General features: G+C 40.5%; 5 protein-coding genes across 5 annotated transcripts in view; 2 read left to right on the top strand and 3 right to left on the bottom strand.

The window, feature by feature from the left end:
- Nucleotides 1-616: 616 nt before the first annotated feature.
- Nucleotides 617-2,624, top strand: SARC_05205 (hypothetical protein; the record flags this gene model as incomplete). Its single annotated transcript, XM_014300932.1, has 3 exons — nt 617-855; nt 1,207-1,325; nt 2,037-2,624. 3 exons carry the CDS (start codon nt 617-619, stop codon nt 2,087-2,089), a joined length of 411 nt encoding a protein of 136 aa, XP_014156407.1. The 3' UTR covers nt 2,090-2,624.
- Nucleotides 2,625-2,978: 354 nt separating this feature from the next.
- SARC_05204 (hypothetical protein) lies at nt 2,979-3,416 on the bottom strand (the record flags this gene model as incomplete). Its single annotated transcript, XM_014300931.1, has 1 exon — nt 2,979-3,416. The coding sequence occupies one exon, from the start codon at nt 3,414-3,416 to the stop codon at nt 2,979-2,981; it is 438 nt and encodes a 145-aa protein (XP_014156406.1).
- Nucleotides 3,417-6,535: 3,119 nt separating this feature from the next.
- SARC_05203 (hypothetical protein) lies at nt 6,536-8,773 on the bottom strand. Its single transcript, XM_014300930.1, has 7 exons — nt 8,387-8,773; nt 8,129-8,255; nt 7,810-7,992; nt 7,543-7,686; nt 7,156-7,358; nt 6,905-7,005; nt 6,536-6,791 (listed from the first exon to the last, which is right to left on the bottom strand). The coding sequence occupies exons 1-7, from the start codon at nt 8,588-8,590 to the stop codon at nt 6,575-6,577; spliced, it is 1,179 nt and encodes a 392-aa protein (XP_014156405.1). The 5' UTR covers nt 8,591-8,773; the 3' UTR covers nt 6,536-6,574.
- Nucleotides 8,774-10,053: 1,280 nt separating this feature from the next.
- Nucleotides 10,054-11,606, top strand: SARC_05202 (hypothetical protein). The gene has a single exon (XM_014300929.1). The coding sequence runs from the start codon at nt 10,266-10,268 to the stop codon at nt 11,430-11,432; it is 1,167 nt and encodes a 388-aa protein (XP_014156404.1). The 5' UTR covers nt 10,054-10,265; the 3' UTR covers nt 11,433-11,606.
- Nucleotides 11,607-11,957: 351 nt separating this feature from the next.
- SARC_05201 (hypothetical protein) overlaps nt 11,958-16,682 on the bottom strand; it is a gene marked incomplete at its 5' end in the record, with an annotated part of 5,431 nt that continues 706 nt past the window's right edge. The window contains 6 exons of the mRNA XM_014300928.1: nt 11,958-12,280; nt 12,822-12,928; nt 13,416-13,538; nt 14,267-14,501; nt 15,380-15,469; nt 16,259-16,392. Of these exons, the coding sequence (XP_014156403.1) occupies nt 12,146-12,280; nt 12,822-12,928; nt 13,416-13,538; nt 14,267-14,501; nt 15,380-15,469; nt 16,259-16,392 (824 nt within the window). The 3' untranslated portion in view covers nt 11,958-12,145. The remainder of the gene's footprint in view (nt 12,281-12,821; nt 12,929-13,415; nt 13,539-14,266; nt 14,502-15,379; nt 15,470-16,258; nt 16,393-16,682) is intronic.

The following is a 16,682-nucleotide window of genomic DNA, read 5'->3' as shown; positions in this document are numbered from 1 at the left end:
ATATACATATGTGTGTGTGTGTGTGTATGTGTATGTGTGTGTGTGTGAGTGTGTATATCCGTGTGTAGATCATTTTTGTTGTGTGAATGTATATATACGTATATATATATATAGATACACACACACATATATATATGTATTTATATATATATATATGTGTGTGTGTGTGTGTTTGTGTGTGGTGTGTACTTGTGTACGCGTGTAGTGTGCGTGTCTGTTTTTCATGTTGATATTTTGATATGTGATGACATGGTGCCTTTGTATCATAGTTTGTTGATGAGTGATGAGAAGTTCAATTATTCATTGATTAAAAATCACGTATTATTATTGCCGTTCTCTTTCTTTTCGAGAGCAACGCATTGTTGATCGTCTATTAATTGGGTGGGTTATCGGATAAATGCCACATGTGAAACTGGCTCTTGGCTTTAGTAAATTTGACATATTGGTATGGTTCTCCAATAAACCTTTGTCCTGTGTGTTTCAGTCTTCTTGAATCTTGTTGGCCCGGATATACTTCTGCAAATTGTAGCTTCAATATTTATTCATTAATCTAATATAAAGTTTATTTTCGATACTTTTTGTTAATCTGATGTCGATTCTTCGTGTACCTTGAAATATGCTCAATATCCAGGTGGCACCCAAGGCAGAAGTATACGAAGTCAAAGGAAACTGGAATCAGTTGCAAGTGCCCTCAGATTCCGAATCAGACTACTCATCCTCGTCCGAAGACGATATGTATAACCCTACCCAAATGAAGGGCATCACGAAGAAAGCAGGAGCTATCGATTTGAATGCGAAGCCGCAGTTGTCACGCAGAGAGAGAGAGGAGATTGAAAAGCAGAGAGACGCTAGGCGGTAAGTTGGTTGTGTAAACTCCAGTATTGCTTCCATGAATTGGACTGATCTGGTTGTGGTTTGATATAATATTGACTGCCAAGTCATACGGGGTCTTAAAGCTTGCATATATTGGAGAATTGGTCCTCTCGCAGCAGCGTAAAGGTAAGATTCTCTTAGAATGTCCAGTTGAAGGTAAGCTTCGCGTGATATAACCTGTGTGCAGAAGTCAATTTCTACCGAGATGAGAGAAATTGTTGATGTTTATTCGGCATCCATTGTGCGCGTTTTTGCTCGCGCAATTACAGTACAAAAAGCAAATTAGGGGCAACGGACTTTACGAACGTTTGTTTGGGCGTTTTATTTCTTCAGGTATCAGCAACTGCATGCAGCAGGCAAGACTGATGAAGCGCAATCTGACATGGCACGATTGGAGCAAATTCGAAAAAAGAGGGCCGAGGATGCTGCACGTCGGGCTATGTACGAAGATGGTAAGTGATCCTACCTCTGCGAATTTTACTGTCACGTTTCTTCTATTTCATGTGCGAAATGACTGTGTATAATCGAATGTGTAATGTATGTTTTGTGCAAGTCTGTATGTATATGTACATCTGTAAAAATTCTGGGCGCGCACTGCGTGGCTGCGATGCCAGGAAGAGGCAGTCTTCTGGGTTGATTGGGCTACACTTGCACCGTATTTGTATTCTATCATGTTTTACGAGCGAGATTTTTGAAATCTGGAAAGTGCTTAATATTCTTCCTTGAATTAGTACAGATTGCAATCTTTAAAGTAATATTTGCTGTTAACTATGTACAAGAAACAGGTATGTTTTCTCAGTCTTCGCACCAATCTAGATGATTTTGCGTATAGGCAGACCTTACTTACACTACTCTATGTAGTCCGAAATGCCATAGCTCTCGCTTTGCAAATTTGTATTGTGCAATCTTAACATCAGGAACAATCGTTGTATTGTGTTCGGGTCTCAGGAGGCATGCAACCATTCTGAAACGTAGACTATCATGTTTTCCAACCACACGCTCTACATCGCACGCTAGATATTGATATTTAGAGCATGCTAGATAATTGATCTAAGATAAGGATTGGTGAATGTTAATATAAAAACAGATGCGATGTTCTATTTGGTATAATATAACCTTACACGTCTATCTTTATATCTTTATCATCTTCCAATTGATCACAGATAAAGAAGAAGAGATTGCCAACAAGAAAAAGGCTCTTAAGGGGAAAAAATAAGCTCAGGGGCTGCCTCCATGTGTTTTTTTCCCGGTGTTCCTAGTAGAGCTTCAATTAGAAGCGGACGCAAGATTGGGTGAACATCGTTCTTTGTACTCAGTTCGAATATACCTAGTAAAGCACTGCGACATATCAAAGGCAAACAATCTACACTTAGAGGCCTCTGATAGTTGTATCGGTCTCTCACTAACAGCTATATCGCCACTACATCGTAACCATAAGTGTTAACCATAAGTGTTGTATTTGTGAGAAGCACATTGGTATAGAGATGCTGTGTATCACTCCATAAGCCACCCGTGAACACTAACCGCTGCTGCGACATCCGAAGCGCATCGAATTGAATAGATTGGTAGTTGAGTGTATATCTCGAATTATATATCTCAAATTAGATCGCACTGGTATCGATCACTCTTTTGGTTTGATCAGCATTTCCGGATCTTTTATTTGAAATTGGGGTCGGTGCTGTTTGACCTTGCGCCGCACTGTGTGGATGAGTACATGCACGAACAAATAAAGTATCCACAATTAATCTTCACGCTTATAGTCAGAAAAATACACTTTTTGATACGTTCTGCAACAGATTGAAGCGAAACAATTGATATCTCGTGAATTGCAACGTCCGATCTCTCCACAGGAAACCAGTAATATTCAACCAATTACCTCACGTTTTCCGAGGGAATTTAGTGATACTCAGCCATAGATCTGATGAAATCAGTATTATTCGAGCAATTGGTATTTATTCTTCTGATAGTTAGAGTTGTGTACTCAGTATTCTAAACCATTGTTTACAAGATGAAGTACAAGCAAATGAATATTAAGCTCAAGCAAACATTGATGAGTCCAGATATCTTGAAATTTATATATTTTCTCTGCGTAAAGCTCGTTTAATTTACGTTGTGTATACTGTCGACTCTTCCACATCAGGCATCGCATAAAGCATTTCATCCTCCTCTAAATCTTCAATAGTATCCTCGACAGTGTATACTATCGACTCTTCCGCATCAGCCATCGCATAAGGTATTTCATCCTCCTCTAAATCTTCAATTATATCCACGGCTGCATCTTCGGGTAAAATCAGGTTGTCTTGCTCTGCAATCACTTTGTCTTGCCCCTCATTCTTCTGCACACATTTAGGTTCTGCCAGCTCTACACAGATCTTCTGTGTGCATACAGAAACTGGTCTACCACATGTGCACGAATTGCAACCATCGTAGTACTCTGTACAGTCTTCGGGGCATGTAAAGGGCAGGTTCGCAGTAGGAATAGCGAAAGCCGTGGCAGCGACAAACGCCAGAGCTTTGATTGTGTTGATTAATGAGAACTTCATGTTCTTTTAACTGTAACACCTTTCGTAGGTTTTTGTTTTTCTGTTCTTTATGGCGATTTAGTAGGAAAGGAGTCTGCTTATTTATATAATATTATCCATACATCCGTCTGGAGATTTCGCTTGTAGTTGAATACTGATACTTTACTGATAAATAATTACGTCGTCCATGTTTCTCAATCTCTACTGTTTCTCAATCTCTACTCTCGCTAGATAGATCCCAATGCAGGCTCTTTTCTATCGCCACCATTATCTCTGTGACTATGGACATCATTGTCTGTAGCTTCACTGCTTCAGAGTATCTATTCTAAATAGTATTTAGAGAGAGAGAAGTGTCGAGTCACGAGTGTCGATCAAGTAATTGAAATATATATAAATATAAAAATGCTTTTTAAAATATACCGTCTACTCTGGCAAAAAAACAACAAAATTCAGATTTAGTAGTGGTGACGTCAATATTTGTTTAACACTCCCTATCACCTGATGTCATGATGACTGTGGACTGTGAGTATGGAGACTGGAGTCTAATGGAGTGTGGACTGTGGACATAAATATTTGTTTTGTTTGTCCATTTGAATTTTTTAAAAACAAATATCAAAACCAAAAAAATAGGCAGTTCATCAGTCAATCATCTATTTTTAAAATAAAAAAACACGAAGTCGAGCCCGAGAACCATAGCCCGAAAAATTATACAAGAGCGCTTCGTATTTGTTTTTAAAAACAAAAGAACATAAAATATTGACAAAAAAATAAATCCGACAGTCATCAGTCAGGGACTCATCATGACTCAATGACCTTTCAAAACCATCAAAACACAAAAAAGCATACGTCACCACTCACCAGGGTTGTTTTTTTATTAAAAAACAATGGACAATTAAATACTCCTGTCTGGATTTTTTTTTGCCGTCCATAGGACCATGAACGTCAATAAATAGTAATACCAAACGAAATCTTGACTTGTCCATTTGTCCCAGTCAGAAAGCCTCCTTGTCCAGTTTGTCCAGTTTTATGATTGTCCGTTGGACAGTCCGAGACTCCAAGATAATTTGTTATATTTGTCGCTATATTATACTCTATATTCGCTTTGAGCGCTATTTATTTGATATCCCTTGGTTTATTGGAATCTTTATTTTTTAGATAATTTTGGTCGAAATGCAATAGATATTCGGATATTTGGATGGGTTACACCACTACAGTATTTTATATAGAGTTATACAACTATGAACATGTCCAGCCCGTCCGGAAATTCATACGTCTTGTCCAGTCCAATTGGTCCGAGAAAATGCCTGTCCAATGTGCCCGCCTGTCCAAACAGCATCTATTTCTTGTACATTGTTTTTATTATTATTATTAAATAAAAATCAACCTTGTAAAAAATATTTTGCGTTTTACGTAAATATTATAAATAAATATCAATATTTGTTTGTGAAGTTCTGGTACTCGACCTGCGTCCTGCGAGGTCACCGTCCAACACAATGCGAATTGTAGTTAATCTTACAGAACTGAGCCCTTATTTGGAATTGTCAACCAAATAACTGAGACGTGAACAATGTTGACTGTTCACTGTTCAGTCGATTCACTGGAGATATCAGAGAGTTTTAAATGGAGAAAATCAAACCCAAGGCAGTATGTAAAGTTGCATCACTGTAACGTAACGTAGTAAAAATAATCACAGAAGAGGCTTTATTTACAGTTTTTATTCGATGACTAATTTCTAAGACTTCAGTGCATCAGACTCACGTTTTGCGGCTCGGAGAGTTCATAAATATGTTCATACAATACCGTATGCTGGTTTAATTGACATTGTTTGTCATAGGCAGTCGCAGTCTGGCCCAGACTACACTAGATTTAAAACTGTGTTATTAAAAAATATATCATTGATGTCTTAAAAATTGAAACGAATTATTTTTAAGTACCACACTTATGTTGATTTCTTTTCATCCGCGGGATTCTCTTGGTTACTGTAGTACCTTTTGTCTATTGCCCTTTTGTCTATTGTCGGATTCTTTCTCCAACATTACGGCTCACTGACTGTCAATGGATCGCTTGTACACTTGTAATACAGTCAGTTGTCTTATAATGGTTTAGTTGAATCTCTTATGGAATGCAGATGATTTCTGTATAGTCAAGCATATCAGCTGACTGGGCATTAGAGACAGTAGATTCTGACCAAATCGATGGAATGGATTGGCATATTAAACTTGTTCGCACTACTTCATCACAAAGAAAACAAATATAATCAAAAAGCCGATATAAAATTTCGGCTCGAGTATGGCTATTATGCAGTTACTTCACCGCTCTGTTTCAGGGCAGACGCGTGTCGGCCACTATTTACATTTCACCTTATCGTTTTGCATCAATGTATATCTCAAAAGAATTGAGCTTGTGATGCGGTTGCTACACCATAGTACCCGGATTCATTCATGAACATCACTCTAATTTCTTTTTATTTTCTTTCCAGACTACTACTTCGTCGCAAAACGTATATATTCAAAAGCCGATGTAAACATTTTGTTGACTGGACTTTGGCTGCTATGCAGTTACATCATTATACTTTGGCTGCTATGCAGTTACTTCATTGTACTCCGGCTGCTATGGAGTTACTTCACCACTCTGCTTCAGAGCAGACGCGTGAGCCGCTATTTGGATTTACCATTTTCGTTTTTCATCGATATACATCTCAAGCGAATTGAGCCTGCGAGTCGGTGGCTATACCTTGTTAGAAGCAGAGAATGATAAATAGCATCAAACGAAGTACAAAAAAGAAACTCACTCGAGCTGATCCCCTCTTCAATACTGTAGCTTTAATGCAAGTTAATAATGTATATTAAAACCTATGTATTCATTTTGAACTTCAACTCTAAATAAATATACACTCAAGAACCGACATGGAAGTTTTGCTGAATTTTAAGAGATGTAATTGGTTGCTATACAGTTACTTCACCACTCTGCTCCAGAACAGACGCTACGCTAACTACCTTTCACATTTTACATCGAATAACAACTCGAAGAGAAATGAGCCTGTGCGGCGGGTCTATTTATCAGTAGGGAATAGTAGCATTAAAACACCATTGTTCGAACTTCGAAAATTAAACTCTACTAGTAGCTTTAGAACTCAAGAATGTATTTATATTCATCTAGGTTTATTCATTAACCTTAAACTAATTTGTTTTTGTTTTCCTAGCTTCCATGCTAGCTATTTGTTTCTCACGTTCCGAGCGTTCCTTTGACTCTCCCACACTCACATATTTAGACACGTCATCATGCACGTGGCATTCAGAAGTCACTTCCATCCAGTACGTGGGGCTCATCTCGTAGGTATGGATCTTGTCACCATATGCCTTAATAAGTGCGAAAGTCGCACGTCGAAGATTGTACCTGGAGGTAGCATTGTGCAGTTGACGATAGATTTATTATACTTTGATATGGAAAAAAATAAATACCATTCGAAAAAAAAGGGAAACCAAATAACCAATCTTATTGTCACTTACCATGGAATTCGTGTCGACACATGGTGAGGCACATGCCAATTGATGTCGAAGTGTAGCATTTCGACTATGGGGTGATAGTCCACGTGGGCTGTATGGAAAAGCTGTAAAGCAATATCAATATTCGTTAGTGAGTAGACAGTCATAGTATTGGCAACAACAACTGCTAAGGGAGATCACAAAAAATACCCCTTCAGTCAGTGTACGCTGTTTGTAAATATACAATTTTACATGGTATCAGTAGTTGAACATACCTGGGCTTGTGCTTTATTCCAATTCGCTTTCTCAATCCAGCCAATATCCCTCGACTTGTGGTGGAAATACGTATGTGTGGACAGCCAAAAATTGAAGCAAAGATATGGTGCACCCCAATACTTGAACACGGCCCACCAGCCACTGTCGCCATTGTCAAGATTATAGTAGAAGTGGTACCATAAACCTAATGTAGCAGCCAAAGCTGATGTAAAAGTGTGCGTTCGTTAGTATTCGTCAACGTAATTCTTGTAGTGGTATCTAGAATATGGATCTTCTTGTAGTGGTATCAAGAATATATATCTTCTTGTAGTGGTGTTCAGAACAATAAATCTTGGTTCCGAATTGGATGCTAATTCTTGTAAAAAAAGATTTTTTCATCCACATACCGAATAAATTACTCGAAATTAGGTTCTTCCAGTGCCTTTTTGGGAATATGAAGATATTCAGATTTGCAAAATGGTGCAAAATACTACTCTCGAAGAACAGAGGCCCAACATAAAAATACTCGAGTACTTTCAACACGGCATTTGCTGCAAGGGGTATGAAAAGAAAATTGAATTAATGTTAGCTATACATCATACCAGAAAGAATGACCTCCGCAATGACACGAGAACAAAAAACACGACAATATGGGTGTGAACGAATATACTTACATGTATTTGCAACCATTTCGTGGTCCAAGGGACTCCACAAGTGGTCCTTGTTTATCTGGTTCGTATATGCGTGGTGGTGGTTGTGTGTTATCCTCCAACCATGATATGTCCATCCGAGTGGCGCCATCACTATTGTTCCAACGAATGCGTTCTCCAGTGATGATTTGCTGAAAGCACCATGTGCTATAAGTATACATTGTCCGTTGATTAATTGATTGAGAAATCATATACAACGGTGTAGGGAAAAAAACTTTACAGTTGTACGTCGATGCTCAAAAAGAGGGATAAGCAGATGGTTCTGAAAATAGCCAATACATACCGCATTCATGTCCGATGATAAACATTCCAGTAGCACAAGTACCGGCAAAAGCCCAGCCAATGCAGAGGGACCACCAAGAGTGACAAAATGTCAAAAGGTACAACGACAAAGCTGTCATTCCTACAGCCTGTCAAATGAAAGCGAATGAGGTTCAGTTGAGTATTCTATCGGTTTGATTCTCAGGTAAATTGTCCGATATGCTACTAGAAAAAGACTGGACGTACTCGGTCCTATTATGCGACACACAATAAAACACACCTGAAAGGCAGCAAGATACGCTCTGAATGGCCTAATTTGGAAGATATCTTTAGGGAGGTGCCGGCAGACCTCGACTAGGTCAGTTGGTAACTTTTTTTGTTGAGCCTTTAAATAATCGATCTGCTGGTTGCTGGTAATAGTGTGATCTTCTTCATACTCGCAGGTGGTGTCTATAGCACGCTCTTTTAACGCATTGGGTGGCATCTTGATATATTCACAAGGTATCGCAGAGACCCTGTCGTCAGATTCAAATGTAATAATGATGTATTTAATTTTTTAGCAACCGTTATTTAAGCTCGACTATCAGGAATCTATTTACAGGACAATACAAAGGAAAAAACCTGCATGTGAGGTAGAAAGCTTTTTATTGAGGATAAATGTCATGTCAACTTCAAAGAGTTCAAACTGCAGGTGGCAGGAACACAGAAACGCGAACATTTTGGAATTTTTTGAGTACAGCCACAACTCATAAAAGTTCCAGTTATCATTGTACCATCAGTCAACTTGTGATTTTTGTGTCCACTCATCATTATGACGTTGTCGTCATTGAAAACCATCGAATCGTACCGAACTTGAAATATTTGGTGCGGGCCTCTTGTGTGCCAACAATGTGCCAGGACAGCTGGGCGGCCTGGGCCTGGAAGACTCGAGTCCCCGACTCACGACTCACGTTTCACTCTCTTGTATTTTTTTTGTTTTTGTTTTTATTTTATATATTTTTTTTATTAAAATAAATAAACAAACAATTACAGTATGTAAATACATACTGAGTACATATTTATTTCTTCCAAAAAAACAGTTTCACTTAAATACATACATAAATACACTATTGTCTAATTAAATACATATTTATAAAAATATGTAGGAATAAGCCTTCCAATATATTTATTTTATTATATTGAAATAAAATCATAGTCATAGCTCTAAAATTGAAACACATAAGTAGCCTTCTGAAAATTGAACAGAAGGCTATGATAAAATCTAAAATAGCCTTCTAATGTCTCATTTAGAGGGCTTAAGTGCATTTCGAAATTTGGAGTTTGAAGTGGGAAAAATATTTATTTATTTGGCCATAGCCTTTTGGAAAAAAATGATACAGATTTGGCCTTCTTGTTCTTCTTTTTCTAAATTGGAAATTGGTATTACCGTTTTCACAAATCCTGAGTTTTGCACTAAGCCTAAAATAAAATAAAACCATTGGGTCAAAACTATATACACATTGAGAGGGATGCGCTATATGGAAATTGAGGAACTATAAAAATCCGGTTGCTTTGTATTGAAATACACTGAATCAAATTGGTTTTTCGGGTATAAATATTCAGTAATATGGTTCAAATTGGAATCTAGGATCTTTTGGACAACTCCATAAGTGCTGTATGTATACCACAATACTGAGGGGCATGCTCAGAAATCCTTTTTTTGACCTGATTTTTATTTCAATAAATCCAAAAATAGGAACCGAAAATTTGGTAAATATGTACAGTGTAAAATATTTATCAGATTTGATTCTTTTCAGAACAAGGCAATGTATTTATGTATGGAGATTTTTCTTCATATTTATTCTCTATTTTGCATTAGCATTTAGCATGTCGCCGGTCACTGGGGCCGGGGATTTATGTAATAAATCGTATGTCAATAAAAGAAATTCCTCATCTTTCGTAACAAAGTAGTCTGTTCGCGTGTCGCGTCATAAGGACCATAACTTAAGTGCTGAACAGCAAACTCTATCCGATCATTACAAAGTGAGATACATAATACAACAGGTTGAATAGTTAACATCCTACATTATATACCAATACATCGGGCCAGTGAACTAATTGTTTGAAGGTAAATTCTACATAAGAGGCATTGAATATAAGGTTGGACGAAAATACATACGATGAGCAAATCTGCACGGGTGGACTCTAGCCACCGTATCGTTGGGCTTGGTGCGTGTGGTATTGATATGTTGGCGGCTGTTAGGACCTACCCCCAGCCTGATGAAAAGACACGCACAATTGATCCGATCCAATACTACGGGGGTGGCAACTGTTCCAATACACTAGTAGCAGTGAGTAGATTAGGGCTATCCTGCTCGTTGGTAGCGAAGATTGGCCAAGACGCTAATGGAGCTTTGGTCCGCGATGAATTAATAAAAGAGGGTATATGTGTAGATCATGTGTATATACGAGACTATTTGCAAACCCCACTTACCTATATCATTGTCGATCAGAGTGCCTCTACGCGCACATGTATACATTCCCCGGCAGCAGAGGGTGTCCTTTGCGGTGATCTCTACCCAGGCGCTATACTGAAGAATGCCACCATGTGCATACTTGACACGCGACACACAGAGGCTGCAATTATGTTGGCCAAAGCTGCACAGCAGAGGTGTATACCGGTCTTACTGGATGTTGAACGCGAAAGGGACGGCTTGCAAGATCTAATACCCTTGGCAGATTACTTAGTCACCAACACAGCCTACCCTCAGCTGTATAATCCCACTAGTAACAATCGTGTGGAAGCCATGTGTAGCTTATTACTGGAAAGCAATGCGAAGATGGTCATTACCACTTTAGGTTCAGCTGGGTCTGTTTTGGTGGTGCGGAAAAGCGAATGCACATCAGAAGTATCGGAAGGTTGCGAAGAAATATATGGGTTGAAGGTCACCAGTACGTTTATACATGTCACTGCCGACGAAAGCCGTAGATATGTAGATATGAGCAATACAAAGCACACTGCCTCTAACAACAATAATACCTCCACTAATACTTTTACATCAGAAACTGTGCCTGCTTCGACGTCACATACAGCTAGCACGCTGGAATGTATATATGTGATAGAGTGTCCGGCTGTAGAGGTCGAGCAAGTGGTTGATACCACAGGCGCTGGTGATGCTTTCATTGGAGGTATAGTCTATGGACTGAGTGCACGCCTAACGCCTGCACATATGCTTGTCGTTGCAGCAAATGTCGCGGGCAAGAAGATAGGAGAGATGGGTGCACGTAATGGGCTGCCTACCTGGCAAGAGTTGCACGGCCTTTTATCAGAGAAAGTATCACAGTAAAGTTTACACACTAGTAAATTTCTACCGCAAAATGGTCAGGTTGTGGTGTTAGCCGGGCTACCTTAAGCACGAGCACAAGCACATCGCAATCTGTATCTAGTAGTAAACGGCTCATGTTCATTCAGAAGGGTATGCCGCTCACAATTAAAAAGCTTTCATCATTAAGTTCATCACAATTAAGAAGCTTTCATTCATTTTTTTTCGCCGGATATTTCCACCTCACTTCACTTAAACTTAACAGACTAAAACTTTTTGCATGCTGCAACTGAATGCGAGTGTAATGAGTACAACTGAGAGAGAAATGTACATCAGTTCTTATTAGGTAGTGAGCAGATATCAGTTGATTACTGAAGGAGATGACTATACAAGTTTCTGGGCCTGGGCTTTGTTGTGACCATTGTTCTCATATTCAATTGTTACAAGGTATAGCTGTAGTATAGGCGTGTGCGGTACGCCAAAGAGTTACAGTCGATCCCTGTCACTGACCAAGCGCACTCAACACATCCTCTGTCACGGTTGACTCATCCCCATCATAAGTTGTGTCTTTATTGCATAATTGAGAAATGATCTATTCTATGTTCGTTTGTACATAATGCCGCCTCCGTATAAGCTGATCTACCACTCTGCCGGTCATGCGCATATATGCATATATATGTATACATATATGCATATGTATGTATGCATATATGCATATGTATGTATTATATTCCTATCTACCACTTGCCCCTCTTTGCCCAATCCACGGGGACCCACTGTATCTTGTCACCGTCTATGCGGTTCCGTTGTTTCTTCATAGACTTCTCGTGTGCGTCTAATAAATCCTGCGACAAGCAGAACACATAACCTCCCTACAACAGAATGAAGTAAGGTCTAGAGTCAGAGCTATGTCATGCACAAGAATGCAGGGTTTATGGTTTACAGATAAGTGTACGGAATGAACATAAACGGCAGCGCACAGCTGGTGAACTACAATGCGAGAGACAACCACCCCTATCCGGAACAACTTATTAAGGCATACGTGTGAGCACATGTTCCAGCCGAAGCGTGTGTGGGCCAAAGGGTGTGCACACGGCATGACATTTACCACTACACTCGGAGATACCACCGATAGACTTTAATTTAATTAAAGTTCAGCCGAGATCGCGCCAACATCTGGAACTAGCTTATTGGTCGGGCGAATGGTACACCACGGGCCCTCGGGACATGAGCCGTACACAAACAGACTCAAATGCGAACATTAACTAATTATATAGATCTATATAGTACGAATAAAATCAACACTAACCAATTCTTAGCCTCATGAAAGTATGATCCTTTCAACATGTAACCACCAATGGTGGGAATCCGACCTACCCCACTCCATGCGCACTCATAGGCACACACACTTACCTTGAAGTATCTTATAATGTTGTTGGTTGTGAGGGTATGCATGACATCTTCCACTGTGAAGGCCGTGTGCTTAGCAACCTCTTCTATCGACAGATGTACACTGGGGTCTGTAGCAGGAATCAGTTTGTCTGCTTGAGTAGGGTGGTTACAGAAGCACGTGTACACGCGTATGACCACGGCTGTTATCTACCCCTGGTTGTACTGTTCTGTGCGAGAAACAACTTCGTAATGTTTCACCAATCGGACTCATACATGTATAGACAGAGTGTAGATATACATGTATGTAGTTTTTAAAGCAAGCTTATGTGCACATGTATGTAAACACAATGGCAAATATCATTGGGTTCTTCGAGGTCCCTGTACTCTCGGTTTCCATTGCCTCTCCGAATTAGATATCGCATACAATAGACACAGAAAACAAAATGTTTCAAACTTTCTGCCGATACACAATAAGGTAGCCTAGGCTGGTCATGACATGGCTGGTGATAGTACCAAACAAACTCAGTACCCGGGCTGTCAAGTGCACAAGCGGGTTGGGCGCGTACTGTAGCACAAACATGCGCACTCGCACTGGCATGCGTTTGATGAGCACACCTGTCGTTTTGAGCACCTCCACGATCATCTGACTCCAGAAACTTCGGTAACTCAGCAGTCCCAGATCTGATAAAGGCTTCTCCGGTGAGCCTGTTTTTTCCTCTATTTTAGATAATTCGTAACCTGCGTGTTCGAAGTCGAGTGGTTGTATATGATTATGATTTTTAAGTGACTGTAAATCAAGATATATATCATTCACAATTAAAGTAAACATTATGCAATCCCCCACCCTTTCACACACTAACAAGCATTTCCGCACAAATAGTTTCACAGTCATACGAGCACAGGTATTAAATTAAATCAGCAGCTTACCACAACCTTTGCGCTGGTGCTGCGGTATGAGTAGACTAAGTGTGTATCTCAATGAATCCATATACACAGACGTCCATAATACATGGATACACACACGGAATAGCACACATACTACCACTCCCGCACACAAACACACCCACGGAACAGCACACGTACTAAATTCAATGAGCAGCTTACCATATTCTTTGCGCTGGTGCTGCGGTATGAGTAGACTAAGTGTACATCGCAATGAATCCATATACACAGACGTACACAATACATGGATACAAACACGGAATAACACACATACTACCACTCCCGCACACAAGCACACCCACAGAACAGCACACGTACTAAATTCAATGAGCAGCTTACCATAGCCTTTGCGCTGGTGCTGCGGTATGAGTAGACTTAAGTGTGCATACACAGACGTACACAATACATGGATACACACACGGAATAGCACACATACTACCACTCCCGCACACAAACACACCCACGGAACAGCACACGTACTACCACTCCCGCACACAAACACACCCACGGAACAGCACACGTACTAAATTCAATCAGCAGCTTGCCATATCCTTTGCGCTGGTGCTGCGGCATGGTCAGGATACACGCGACGTTGTAGTTTTCCACCGATTCCTTCTCCTTGGAGAAGTACCCCACTAGATGCATGCCATACTCATCCCGCACAGTCATCACATAGAACAGGAAGGGGTCCGTATCATAGTACAAGGTCTTGTGGTCCAGGAACAGCTTGGCTACCAGGCAGAGGTTGTGGCAGTAGGTCTGAAACGGATGGATAGGATACGCGCATGGGTATGGGTGGATATGGGTATTTGGGTAGGTATGAGGAAGGAGGGGTGTATTGGCGTGTACTAAAGAAGGCGTGCGCTGTGTGTAGAGTCATATGCATATACAATAGGTGAGTTACACATCCGCAGAAGATGCCGAACTGAACTTGTACTCGAAAGCCACTACAGTGAACTGGGAGGGATCCACAACACAGTACACAGTTCTATTAATAGAACATATCACGGCGGAGGAACGACTATATGGCCATGGCAGTATGCTTTGGTGCGGGTGGTGTGACATATAAAGTATGTATTACCCAGCTTGTCAGGCAATCCAAAAGTAGATATAAGTAACACGTCTGGTGTATCAGACAATGCAAAGGTGGATGTCAGTAGTACAATATACTGATATACCACGAACGGACGATGGCAAAAGCAAATACGGCGGCAGCACGAGTACATTGGATGAATAAGACCTGTCCATGTAGGTATGAAGGAACTTGTTGGCACATGTAGGCATGAATAGACTTGTTCATCTCGTGGCGGGGACAGCTCAATACGCCCACAACTATCCAGATCAAGTATCTTTGAACCGAGCATGCCAATCAACAGACAACTTAAAATACACTCAGCAGCAGCTAACGCTACAACATATCCACCCGGGCCATTCGCTGAACCCAAACCAACACGTGCACAAGGTTAAACCAACACGTGCACAAGGTTAAACCAACACGTGCACAAGGTCAAACCAACACGTGCACAAGGTCAAACCAAAACGTGCACAAGGTCAAACCAACACGTGCACAAGATCAAACAAACATGTGCACAAGGTTAAACCAACACGTGTGCAACCACGTGCACTAATCCGCGCACCCTGTTCTTGCGCCCGTCGATTTCGAAGAATGATATTTCGCCCTTGCGGTATATTTCGTTCCCCGGTGGATAGAACAGGCCGCATTTGACCTAGAGGACAAAACCAAAGCAAAGGGAAAGGGAATTCAAATTGCAGTCGACCGGGAGAGAGCGGTGTTTATTTCAGGGTCGTGTGACATGCTTTTCTTTTTTTGTATTTTTTTGTTTGGTGGTGGTGGTCGGGGGGGGGGGTTAGAAAACTAAGTGTTCCAGGAGTGCTGCATGCAAACAGTTGGTAATCAGCTATTAGGCTTGAGGTAGCAAGAGTTGACACTATTGACACTACTGACACTATAGACACTATTGACACTACTGACACTATAGACACTGTTGACACTATTGGCACGTGCCATGAGATAGGATAACTTCATTTGACATAGGCGCCATGCCCAGATGTAAACACAAGTTGTATAGGCTTGGAGATAAGAAGCATCTTTTTTCTACTACATGTTTATATTTGGGATTGTGGTTGTACATAGGTAAAACTCACCCACCCGCGCGCATTGAGTATAGACAGACACACAGTTCTCAGACTACATACATAAATATAATTGCACATATGCATACGCACAAATAGCCTTCGATATGAAATGACCCTCATACCCGTATTTCTTCATAAAGATCTTCGACTTTGGCATTCAGCAGGCAGAACCTCTAGATGCAGCAACGCTTACGTTTGTATACACACATGTGTGAACACACACCGACCCATTCACCCATTCATGCATACAAATCACACACATATATATATAGACTCGTATTAAACTACACATACCTTGACACACATTGACACACATACAAAAATCATATTCAGTGATCGTTTCGAGACCTCTACCATACCCTGTGTCTCTTCAGGCAGGTCTTCGACTTGACATACAGCAGGCAGAACTCGCACAGATATAGCACAGGCAGTTTGGTGTACTCCTCGGGATACGGAGAGAAGTACCAGGGCACCACCCGATGGGCTCCAATCTCTGTGGTAGAGCATACGGATAGGAATATGAGCTCTATGAATATCAATGGACGTGCTTCAAGGATAAAAGTGCTGTACATACGTAGTTGTGCGCGAGTATACGATTTCAAGCCAGATTCAGATATCATTAAAAACACACAGATCCTACTGTATGTTGGCAAGACAAAGAAGCCGATGATTAGCTGCAGTCAAAGAAGAACTCTCGAGCCAGTCTACTGTGAAATTATGAAACAACCTTCGCACACACACGCACACACACACACAGACACACACACACACACACACACACAC

The sequence above is a fragment of the Sphaeroforma arctica genome (genome assembly GCF_001186125.1).
Source record: "Sphaeroforma arctica JP610 unplaced genomic scaffold supercont1.324, whole genome shotgun sequence".
NCBI lineage: Eukaryota > Ichthyosporea > Ichthyophonida > Sphaeroforma > Sphaeroforma arctica.
Note: the sequence above shows the minus strand (reverse complement) of the source record. Positions and strands in the feature narration are given on the sequence as shown.